We start from the raw sequence: 12,308 nt of genomic DNA, 5'->3' as shown, positions 1-12,308 counted from the left end.
TCTCTGGTTGAGATCACATTTTATCTGTTTGAAGTTTAAAGTGGGTTTTCAGAATAAGAAAACTGGAGATGTAATCTAAGGACAAAATATTGAATTTTTTAGAGATGACACAACTTTTGCTCAATATACTACACAACTTTTGGCATTGAAAAAGGAAACAAAAGATGAGGTTAAAAGTGTAGCTTATAAATTCTGCCACTACACATAGCTTTGTGTAGTGAGGATCTGACCAACAGTAAGTGGAGCCAGGTCAGTTCAGTTGGAGACCACTAGGTGACCAGCTACCTAGACATGTCAGGCTGTATTCATGGAACACAACAGAAACAAAATGTAAACCTGTCTTTGAGGAAATAAACATGACTCAACATCTATTTTTACATCTCTGGATGTATTTTTTTTATGTTGGAAACAGAGATGTGGTCATTTGGTTGTCAGGTAACCATCATCATTAGAATCCTTTAACTGGGTGTGGTCCAAGGCTTTGCCCCAACTATTAGTCAATTTTGGGAAAGGTCTGGGTTCAGCCCCAGGTCTTAGACTGTGATGACAACAGAGCTGAAAAAACTTTATATCTGCTCATATAGCTGCTGTGGCTGAGTGTGACTTGCAGAGTGTAGCCTGCAAACAGACCTGACAACATGAGGAGTGTTGTCACATGTTCTGCCTGCAAGTGGTTACCCTGCAGGTTGCTGATGGCTTGTGACGCTACTTATCTCCTTCTGGTCCACTGTAAGTGGTGGGCTTTAAGCGGTTCCTGGTCATAGTTCCTTTTAAATCTTAAGCCTGCCCTGAAATAAACATGGCCTTGAACGAGCTCCGGTCCAAGAAACACACCTAATAAGCAGTTGTCTTCCTTAAATCTTTCATCTTTATTTTGAAGCTAAACTGCAGCCTTTGTAGATGTAAATGTCATGTGTGCTTCTGTTTTTGTGATGACAGAGACGAACGGAACCAGTCCATCATTGTGAGTGGGGAGTCTGGAGCAGGAAAGACGGTATCGGCAAAATATGCCATGAGATACTTTGCTACAGTTAGTGGTTCTGCCAGTGAAGCAAACGTGGAGGAGAAGGTTTTGGCTTCTAACCCCATCATGGAGGTAAGAATATAAGTTCTGTAAATTGAAAAAAAAAAACAACACAGCACTTTTATATTTTAAGCTAATGCAGAATCCACTGTTGAGTTTTTTAAATTTAATTATTCAAATGTGTTTTTGACTTTTGAGCTATTCCAGTTTAACTTTGAATAAAAGTCTAGGAATATTTCTCCTTGGAAATAACTTATAAAAATACATATTTGACTAAAATGGTCTTAAATCAGGCTCTTTTGGGCTCATTTCTTTCTGCTGGCCTCGGGCAGCTCCATGCTGTGACGGCACAGCTCTTGTGCTTTAGTGTGAGCTGGTGTTTCTATTAGAGGGGATGCAGTGCTCCCTCACTCCCATATGCCACTTCCTCATCTCCCCCGCCCTCTCAGCCCTTTGTGGCCACTCTGTTGACATCCCACTTCTCTTCATCACTGTTCTACACTTGAGAGTAGAGCAGATCAGCTGAAGTCATAAATTAATGTTAAATGGGATATACTTATTTAGCACTTATTTTCTTTTTTCAAAGACCCAAAGTGCTTTGGGTTCTCAGTTCACAGACACATTCACATACTGTTGACAACATGGCTACCATGCGAGAGGCTAACCAGGCCCCCCTGGAGCGATGTGGGGGTCCATGAGCTTAAATGCATGGTCATGCTTAGCGGAACTGAACCTGCAATTTGAAATGGCCCCTCGATGTTTTGCTGAGCCGTAGGTGTGACTGGGCTTGACAGGGAGGTGTTTACATGTATGTTTGGTTTAGCTGATGCAGACACAGACTGCAATACTTGCTCTGCTAAATGCCTCCTTGTTTGCAGTGAAAGACTGTGTGTTTGGCCCAAACTCAGCAAGGACCCTCTGTGCTCGTGGATAATCGAATTCTGTTCTGGCTGGCAGCTTTGGTAGCTTTGATGTGCGTGCGTGCGTGCGTGCGCGTGTGTGTTTATGAGCAGCTCCACTCGTTTGCTGACATTTCCTGATTGATCAACGCCGTTACATCTGTCTTGAGGATTACTGCTGACTGCTGCTATGGATACCTGAACTTAGCAGCTCAGAGGGAATAAAAAGTACCTAAAAAATAATGCTAAAATGTGTGGAAGAACAGATTTCCTTACGTCATGTAACACTTGGTAGTTTGAGAAGTGAATGCTCTTCCTTAGCCCTTGTGCTACTTTAACGTTGGGAATGGGGGTCATCTGGACCCCGCAAGACAGTGCGCTGAACCTTTTTTGTTCAATGATATGTGATCTTCACTGGTATCATGAAATCCTCTTCACCTTTATCCACCTTTGTCATGGTAAGGATAACATGTCAATGTAAGGGTGGGGTCATTTTGACCTGATGAAAGTTAATCAGAGCTAAACTACTGAATTCCTATCTTTAGTGTTTCCGTCATAAACGATCAGGTCATTTTGACCCCACACGGGTTAGAGAATTTTTAGCACAATTAAAGAAAACCTTTCTTATATTTTTTGCCCTGTTCCTCTCCCAAAACATTAAGGCGAAAGGAAAAAAAAATTCTGAACCAGATTTAGTTACACGCTACTTTTGTCGCAGATAAACTGATAAAATCTGTAATATGATACAAAATCTACAGTTATACATACATGGTTCTGTACTGATCTGAATACAAAAGCAAAATATTTCAGAAAATTAGCCACAGACGGTTAAATACTTAATTGCCTCCACCGGACCAAAGATGCAGTAAAAAGTGTTTAGCCTGACATTTAAAATTGGACAGCAAAATGTAAAGATTGAATAAACTACCCAGCGAAGGACTGCAGAGCGCAGGACTTCCATAATTTGTGTCTCTAGTTGCTTTACCCAGCCCTCGTAATTCCTGACCAATGAGTGAAGAGATTTTTATTTACGTGGTTTTGTTTACTAGCTTTGGTTCAAATCAGGAAGGTCCCTTTGATGGCAGTATGAATACAGACTGTCTGAATGCAGACCAAACACATTGTTCGGGACTCGATCCGGACCAAATTAAGCGGACTGGGTTCGGAACAAATGGTTTTCCCAGTCTGCATACACCTGAACGTCCTATTGCTCCTGGTGGAATGTTTGTGTGAATGGGACTGTGATGGTAAAGTTCTTTGAGGCTTGAAGAAAATGGAAAAGTGCTTAAGAAGTAGACTCCATTTAAAGAATGACAGATAAAGATGTTTTATTTGTTTGAGGGGTTAAGTGCCTCCTTTTTGAAGAAAGGTCTAATACATTCTTCAAACCCTGAGAGGATGGAGGGTATACTTTCTTTTTTTTTTTTTACAGCTGACTGGAACTTTTTCATGGTATCACAGACAATTGTTCATTGTAGAACAGCATCAGATGGTCTTTTTTTGAGTCCCCACTGTAGAATTGGAACTTTGTGTTGAAAAGAAAACACTGATGCAGCACAAATGATCAGTCCAGATGATCTAAGGATAGAAGATCTCACTGTGCTGTCTACTGTGACCATGAGAACATCTTTCTTTTTTAATTTTTCAGGCTATTGGCAATGCAAAGACAACAAGAAACGACAACAGCAGCCGCTTTGGGAAATACATCGAGATCGGTTTTGACAATCGTTATCGCATCATTGGTGCCAACATGAGAACATATCTTCTAGAGAAATCACGAGTTGTGTTTCAGGTAAGTTCATATGACTTTTTGCAGCTTTAATAAGTTCTATCTCTTAATGAATGTGTTTTACAGTGGGGAAAAAGTATTTGGCACTGTCACACTTAAAAAGATGAGAGGTCTGTAACCTTCAACAAAGGTACAATTCATCTGTAAGACAGAATGTAAAAAGTCAGGATCCAGAAAATCACACTGTATGATTTTTTATTTTTACATTTTTTTTAAAGAATACATATTTGTTCAGTGAACGTGGAGCCGGTTTAGCTCATGCTGGTTTGCAGCGCCTTCCGTCCGTGAAACCAGGGTTCGACTCCGGGCTGCTCCCGGTTCCTTTCTCTACTTCTGTGCCGGTCCCAAGCCCGGTTGCTTTGAGAGGGTTGCGTCAGGAAGGGCATCCGGCGTAAAACACTGCCAAGTTTACCGTGCGACTCGTTCGCTGTGGTGACCCCTGATGGGAAAAGCCGAAAGGGAAACAACATTTGTTCAGTGGACCTGTAATGTTTTTGGGCTCCTGTTGGGAAACATGGACTTTGATCTATCTTCACAGATTCTCTATTGGATTGCGGTCCAGAGACTGGCTTAGCCACTCCAGAACCTTAAAAGGCTTTCTACGTAGTCACTCTTTTGTTGCCTTGGTGATGTGCATGGGAGCTGGAAGATTCAGCCATGTTTCATCCTCAATGCTCCAACTGTTGGACGGAGGTTTTTACCCAAAATCTTGCCATACATGGCCTCATTAATGCTACAAAGCATGATGATTCACCCCCCATGCTTCACAGTTGGTGTGGTGTTTTTGCGAAGTTACTCTTCCCCCTCCAAATACAGTGAAAAGAGTTCATTTTCAGAGCAATTTAAATTCTCCCAGTCCTCCTCTGGATCACCCAGATGGTCACTACCCAACTTTAGACGGGCCTGGACAAGTGCTGGTTTAGCTGGGGGACCTTTGGAGCACTGCAGGACTTTAATCCATAAACATGTATTGTTACTAGTAGTAAAATGTGTAACTATGGTCCCAGCTCTCTGCATTGACCCAGTGTAGTTCTAGGCTTTTTTATTCACTATTGCCATATCATTTGTATCCCACCAGGTAAGATCTTGAACTGAGCCCTAGTTGGAAAGAGATTTTCAGGGGTTTTACATTTATTCTGCTATCTAATAAATGTTCCAACAGTTGATCACTTCTCATAATCTACTTGCTTATTGTAGAGTGGTTCATCCCAGTCGTGTTTGGGTCAACAATCTTGTCCTTGGGCAGCTCTTTGGTCTTGGTCATGGTAGAGCAGTTGCAGTCTGACTGTTTCAAGGTGTCTTTTAACAGGTGACATTCAGAGATTTTCTTAAAGAAGTAGTAACAGATCTGTGAGGGAAAGAGTTCTTGCTAGTTTGTATACCGATACTTATTTTCTGCACTAATATACTCTCAAAAAATCATACAATGAGATTTCTGATTTTTCTGGATTCTTTTTTTGCATACTATCTCTCACAGTTGAACAACATTACAAACATATCATCTTTTTATGTGGGGGGAAATTGCAGAATCAATGACAGTCAAATAATGTTTTGCCCCATTGTGGATGGACTGCAATCTTCACAGTGAAACACACAGGGGAACCCATGTACTGATCTTCTGGAACAGACCGTTTGAATGTTTAGCTTCATTGGGGAAGAACATTTCTCTTGGATCGTTCTTTTCTAAAGTTTGTAGCCATTGCAACCCTTGTGTATGAATCCTTTGTGGTAAATTCTTGTTCCAACTGTTTATGAGGATCCTGAACACTGTTGCTTCTTGTGAGCATTGATACTAAAGAGAACTTCCTGAAAGGTCTGCCGAACCTTATTTCCTCTTTGTTGTGGTGCATTTTTGTTTTTCAAACATTTTTCGGAGAATAAGTCAGTTGAGCCTGATGGTTTTAGTTCTGGCAACGAAAAAACCATGGCAATCATTAAAAGAAAAAAACTTTTAGAAAGAGAGCAAACTATCCATGGACTGAGTTACAGCCGAACCTTCTTCATCGTTTTTCTTTTACCTTTTTTAACAGTACTATGTTTTCAACAATGATAACTTCTGTGGGTTCACTTACATCAGTGCAAATAAATGTGCAAGTTATTTTTTTAGATTTTGTTCCATTTTTTCCCCCATCTGTGTTATTTCTAGAGATATTCTTCAGAAAAAAATCCAAGTTGTCTGTTTTTCTCAGACATGTCAGATGACACCTGGACACGAGTTTGAATGTGCACTTTAAAAACTATTAGTCTACTTTTATCTGTGCAGGTGTTCCCATCAACACACACAGGCACTCTGCCCTAAAGAGGAATGAGGATGTTAGTCAAGAAAAAAAACTTTCCTTCTTGCATTTTCTACAGCTGATTCCTGTAAATGTTGTGTGCATGCATGCATGCCAGTATGAAAGGGTGTTGCCTCTTGAATGTGGGACAAAGGTAACAGACTTGAGTGTTCAGAAATCCACGTTTTTCATTCATTTTTATCAAAAAAATTGCAGTATTTATTTTCACTTAACTTTACTTGTTTGCATTGTCAATTGATTGGATAAAGTTTGAGTTTTTGCAATGAAAGTCTATTCACTGTCATGTATGATCAGCAGAAAAAGGAATGTTGTTCTTTAATTTCAAGAGTGTCAAGTGTTGAATTTCTGTTCTCATGCCCTTGAGCAAAACCCTAAGGGTTTTACCTGCACATCTTTTTGATGAAGTAAATGAAGCATTAAGTTGTAATAAATTATCTAAAGTAAAGCAAGATTATACAGTTTATACGTTAAACATTGTAGATGTCATTTTTCTCTCTAGGTTTATTGTGCTTTTATCAACCCTCTTGCATTTCATGGTTTGCCTGCTTTCTTTTAGGCAGACGAGGAGAGGAATTATCACGTCTTTTATCAGCTCTGTGCTTCAGCACATTTACCAGAGTTCAAGAATCTCAGACTCAGTAAGTCACTTTGAGTGTTTCAGCTCTATGCAACACATAGGAACACACTGAAGGAAGATCTTAGCCTTCAAATTCATTGTGAATGAAACTTGCTGATGTAATAAAGCTCTTTTGGGTCTGGGTTATCACATGTATCTATAAAGAACTGATTTTCTCCATGCAGAGACGAGGGTTTCTGCTGATGCAGCCTTGACTTTTTAGTTAATCCATTTCAAGAGAATAAGATAATCTGTTAAGAAAGTTTCTGTGTCAGTGAAATGTGTCTTTTATCCAGAGTCCCTGTAAAACTAATGAAATTTAAAATATTAGTATATCGGAATATGTAATTTACCTTAGAAAAAAATGTGTATGGTAATAGAGAAATAAATTTGTTTAGGGGACAGGGGGACAATAAAAGCTATACTGTGAGATGTTACCACCAACGGCTCTATGGTGTTATTCTTCCTTGAATTAGCCAATGTTAGGGACATTTTTGTTAACACATATTTTATGCTGTCTGGAAAAGCTGGTTCATATTCCAACTGTAACAGGAATTTAGTTTTAACCTTTTAATAGCTAAAATTGACTAAACGCCAATCCAGCTATCTGGGATTTATTAGTTATTTGCCTGAAAAACGAATAAATGAGTCGCTCCTTTACACTGGTAGAACAGGATCTCATAGAGTGCTCCCATTGTGGAACTGCACCTGCTCATCTTAGTCTTGAACGCGCATTCACGCTCACACAAGCATTTTCTGCTGCCACCCCCATTTACAGCCTGTCTGTTGACGGCACACACACACACACACACACACACACACACACACACAGCTGCTGTCTTTTCCTCTCCTGCTGACTTCCTGGCCCTGTTAATAGAGAGGTTGTCACAGTAATGCCAGCGCCGCCTGTTGCCAGGCAACAGGCCATACCCTAATTCACAGTTAAATGTGTATAAAGAAGCCGATTGTAAAAAGTTGGGATTAGCAGAGTTCTCATATAAAAGTGCCTTTGATAAGTTAAACTTCTGAGAACCTGGGCCTCTCACGCGGTCTCCGACAGTGAATGTTCACTGAGCAGATGTGAGCGCTCGGGTCAGTCAGGGTTTGAGACAAACTTTGAATTTGTAAAGCTCCTGAGCATTTCTGAGGCAGTCTAACAGTAGAAACAACTGCTGTTCTAATGTTCGCTTTACTGTCTATGTTTTACTTTTTGAACCAGTGTCAATACTTTTAGGGAAACCTTCACACATGTATTTATTAAGGTTTATATCACAAAATCTGTGTGGTGTTCTGATTTCAAATTTGAATTGGTTTTACATTTAAACCACCATGCATGAGAAAATATGTGTTATGTGTTTTTTCTCCCCCAGGTAGTGCAAATGACTTCCTGTACACCCGTCAGGGCCGCAGCCCTGTGATTGAAGGTGTGGATGACAGCAAGGAACTCTGTACCACTCGCCATGCCTTCACACTGCTCGGTAAATCAAACAAAGATTTTTTTTTCTTTCTTTGCTTAACTGTTAATTTCATTGTTCTGTTGTTCATTGTTCATTTCAAGTTCATATGTTGTGTTTTGTTTGTCGTTTACAGGCATTAACGAGTCGTATCAGATGGGCTTGTTCCAAGTTTTGGCTGCTATTCTCCATCTAGGGAATGTGGAGATTAAAGACAGAGATGCAGACAGCAGTCTCATTGCTGTGAGGATAAACTTTTCAATGCAGGGAGAACAGGGGAGGCTATCAGTTTGTAGACAAAGGTTTCTTAAAGTCCCACTTCAATGAAAATGTTTTTTTGGTGTGTTTTTAACCTGCTGTTGTGGCACTTTTCTGATGATGGAAGACATGTGCAAAGAAAATGAAGGTGAAATTTACATTTCTTCATCGAAATAGCTGTGAATCAGACAAAAAAAGACAGTTTGAAAAAAGATTGTATTTGTTTTGTGAAAAAAACACACTGAGTCATCTATAAGCTTCCTGCTCTACTCTATTCTGATGCATCCACTTTTAGACCACTAGATGTCTTCATTTTCCTCATCCGAGCTGGCATCTGGCTCAAAACTCTACAGCTGGATAGCTCCAATATTGCTCACCTTTTTTTTGTTTCACTGGTAATGTTAGGTTGGGGGAGTGAGACCATGTAAGCTAGCGGCAGAGACTGTAAACAGAGGACTCTCAGTAATGGGAAGGGGAGTGAGTGCAGGGTGGCTCTGCGTCAACAGTCATCAACTCGGAGGCAAATTTCTAATAAAAGCTCTTATTGTCTGCAGAAATTATATACCGGTACTAGAAAATGACATGATTTAAGATTTTGCCTTATAACAGTATAATCATAATTAAGAAAACACTGGGAACGCTTTTACAACAAATCAAAAGATGATTGTAGTGGGACTTTAACTTCATATTTTTGTTGTAATATAAAAGAGTAGGACAAAAATCTACAGTGTAGTTCTTCAAAATCCTGTTCTTTGAGGCTGATTTACCAAAAGCATCTCTTTTGCTTTAGCCCAACAATCGCCACCTGACGGCTTTTTGTGAGCTGGTTGGAGTCACCTACCAGGACATGTCCCAGTGGCTGTGCCACAGGAAGCTGAAAACAGCCAATGAGACTTATGTCAAGCCTCTTCCTCGCCTTCAAGCCACCAACGCACGCGATGCCCTGTCCAAACACATCTATGCCAAGCTCTTCAGCTGGATTGTAGAGCATGTCAATAAGGCTTTGGTCACTAATGTTAAACAGCACTCTTTCATTGGAGTCCTCGACATCTATGGGTACGTCTGTGCATATTTGACTTAGAAATTGAGAAAACTAAGCCAAATACACAGACTCAAAAGTGCATTTGTGTATATACAATATTAATTGTCGATATGTGTATATATCTACATTTGATATTTAATGTAAACCAATCTGTCTTAATCCTTGCTTCTATCAACTGTTAGTAATGAACTGTTGGGGAATGTTCCTCATTGAGGTGCAGTGAGTGCATGATGTGAGGTCATGGGTTGAGACTTCATGTGAAGTTTGGTACTATGGACAGTTTGATGTAAGTCTGTGATGTCATAGAGCCTTACAAATCCAAACCGCTCATTAAGCTATTACTTTTATACCACGTGGTAGATTTCAGTCCTTGTGTGCATCACCTAAACTGTGTTCAGACTTGACGCTGACACAGCTGAAGGTAAGAAACAGAATGTGCTGGAAGAAGACTGCAGGATTGGAACACAAGGTCCAAAATTGTAAAATATCTGCCATCTTCCTTGAATTAAAAGGGATTTGAAGATCCAGAGAAGAATTATGTGGTCTAATTCACTTGACCTACAGTTCTTTTGCGTCACATCAGAGTCTCGTTAGTCGATTCTCTGTTTGACTTTACTGACTACTACTCCTTTTTCCTTAGCTACATGTATGTAGTATAGTGGGGGTGAAAATCTGTATTCACTAAAATCAGTTTTATTTACATGTTTCAGTTGAAGAAACAGTTCTCATCCTTATCTGGTCAAATATTCCTAACTTTTCTGGTCAGAACCCATCTTCAGCACACAGCACATTCTTGGCAGAATGAATCCAGCTGAGTAATGGATCGTAAATCATCATCATCATAGCCACTGAAGCAATTCCAGATCTTTATGTGGAATTTAATAAAAAAAGGGCAAAAAAGATTGTGTAACATTTTTAAAAGTGGCTTCTTGTTAGAGTTCCTGGTTTCTTATCGCGCCCTAGTTGGAAATAAAGGAAAAAACACAGATTGGGAAACTTTTATACATTATTTTTTAGTTTCATTGGCATCTTTGCATCAAACTAACAGCAAAGCCGTTAGCTCTCTGTGGAATATGCTGTAATCTTATTAGTTATGAACAATTTACCACTCTTCAATTTAACTAAAATAATTCTACAGCAAAAAAGGGAATTTACAGTAATTAACACTTGCTATTGTTTTTTTTCTAAAGGTTTGAAACATTTGAAATCAACAGCTTTGAGCAGTTCTGTATCAACTACGCTAATGAAAAACTCCAGCAGCAGTTCAACATGGTGAGTTTTTACAATTTAATGCAAAATCCTCTCAACTTGTGGAAGAAACCAAATGTCTGTGTTTGTCCAGCATGTGTTCAAGCTGGAACAGGAGGAATACATGAGGGAGCAAATCCCCTGGACTCTAATCGACTTCTACGACAATCAGCCCTGCATCAACCTCATAGAAGCCAAGATGGGCATCCTGGACCTGCTGGACGAGGAGTGCAAGGTGAGGGTTAGCATTTGGAAAACATTGAAATGATATGAAGTACCTAACCCACTAGTCACAGAGAAAAAAAACACAACCTATATTCCGTTTTATTTATAAACTGATTCTGAAGTTTTATTTTGAAAAACGACTGGATTTTCTCCACCACAGCTGATTATTTCTTGACACGTGTCAATTTGCTCAGTCATGTGTCAATAATACAATAATACATCAGCAATTTTCTTAAAACGGCTGCACTGACTGCTAAATTTAAACCACCAGGCTAACATAGTTAACAAATATAAACAAATTTGGAAAGTTTCTTTTTGCTCCAGTGAAGAAACAGCAGAAAAACTTTTGACTTCAAAGAAGGAAAAAACAGCTGCATTTCACAGACAAAAACCAGGGAGACTTTACTCCAAATATAGATTTATTGCAACTGTTTTTCCCATGACCATAATAATAATGCATAATATTCAGCAACCGGCTATCTAATGTTGCCAGGATGCTGCTAATAAAGTTGCTCAAACATTGGATTCAGGTTTATGAATACATTTAGAAAATACCCGTTTTTTTTAGAGCGTTTTCCTTTTTGTATATCCAAAAGATATACAAGATATACTTAAAAGTTGCATGAGGCTGAAGTTGGCGTCCAATTTTTTAGCTTCCACTTTGACAGTTATGGGTTAGGAGAAAATCCATATCACATTTTCTTGGTTCCTATTTGAATTTTAGTGTACAAACGAAGTCTAAAGCAGCTGCAGATATTTTACAGAGGATGACGATAAACTTCAGGGAAACTGGAGGCTAAGATTGTTATTGTTTGTTTTTAATGAAGATGTTGGTGCAATGTTCATATTAGGCAGGAGGTTTTGGGCAGTTCCTTTGCATCCATTCTTCTCTACTCTTTGGTTTTGTGTGATTTTCTTTGACCCATCAGCTTATATCACTTCCACCTATGTATGCTTAATGTCACCTGCTCAATGAAAACTTTGTTCTTTTTTCTTAATGACACTCTAAAAGCTGATCTTATCTCTCAACTTTTGCGAGATTTCTTTCAAAGTATTGACATTTGAGGTGGAACATAGTACTGGCCCCTTTGCAAGAAACTTGTCTGTGCACACAAAGTAGTGAAAAAAGCATTTATTGTCTCACTTATCATCCCTTAGTTTATATTCCTAAGAAAATAAATGTGACTGTTCTGTATTTTCTTGGTCATTTTCGCTATTTCCTTCTATACCAGATGCCTAAGGGTTCTGATGATTCATGGGCGCAGAAACTGTACAACACCCACCTGAAAACATGTTCTCTCTTCGAGAAGCCACGCATGTCCAACCGCGCCTTCATCATCCAACATTTTGCTGATAAGGTGGGGTGGTCATAAGTGTTCCTTCTGGCCAGAGTATCAAGCTTACAAATGGTATCTCTTGTTGAAGTATGAATGGGTGCATTTGCTCGTAGGACCAA

At 39.3% G+C, this 12,308-nt stretch overlaps 1 protein-coding gene across 13 annotated transcripts in view; it reads left to right on the top strand.

The window, feature by feature from the left end:
* myo5a (myosin VA) overlaps positions 1-12,308 on the top strand; it is a 53,388-nt gene that overhangs the window by 18,569 nt on the left and 22,511 nt on the right. For all 13 annotated transcript variants that reach the window (XM_023953603.1, XM_023953602.1, XM_020700024.2 and 10 more), the window contains exons 5-13: positions 940-1,096; positions 3,572-3,715; positions 6,566-6,647; positions 7,996-8,103; positions 8,216-8,322; positions 9,128-9,393; positions 10,570-10,651; positions 10,722-10,862; positions 12,085-12,210. In XM_023953603.1, the coding sequence (XP_023809371.1) occupies positions 940-1,096; positions 3,572-3,715; positions 6,566-6,647; positions 7,996-8,103; positions 8,216-8,322; positions 9,128-9,393; positions 10,570-10,651; positions 10,722-10,862; positions 12,085-12,210 (1,213 nt within the window). The remainder of the gene's footprint in view (positions 1-939; positions 1,097-3,571; positions 3,716-6,565; positions 6,648-7,995; positions 8,104-8,215; positions 8,323-9,127; positions 9,394-10,569; positions 10,652-10,721; positions 10,863-12,084; positions 12,211-12,308) is intronic.

The sequence above is a fragment of the Oryzias latipes genome, chromosome 3 (genome assembly GCF_002234675.1).
Source record: "Oryzias latipes chromosome 3, ASM223467v1".
NCBI lineage: Eukaryota > Metazoa > Chordata > Actinopteri > Beloniformes > Adrianichthyidae > Oryzias > Oryzias latipes.
The sequence above is the reverse complement of the archived record's forward strand: the minus strand, read 5'-3'. Positions and strand labels throughout refer to the sequence as shown.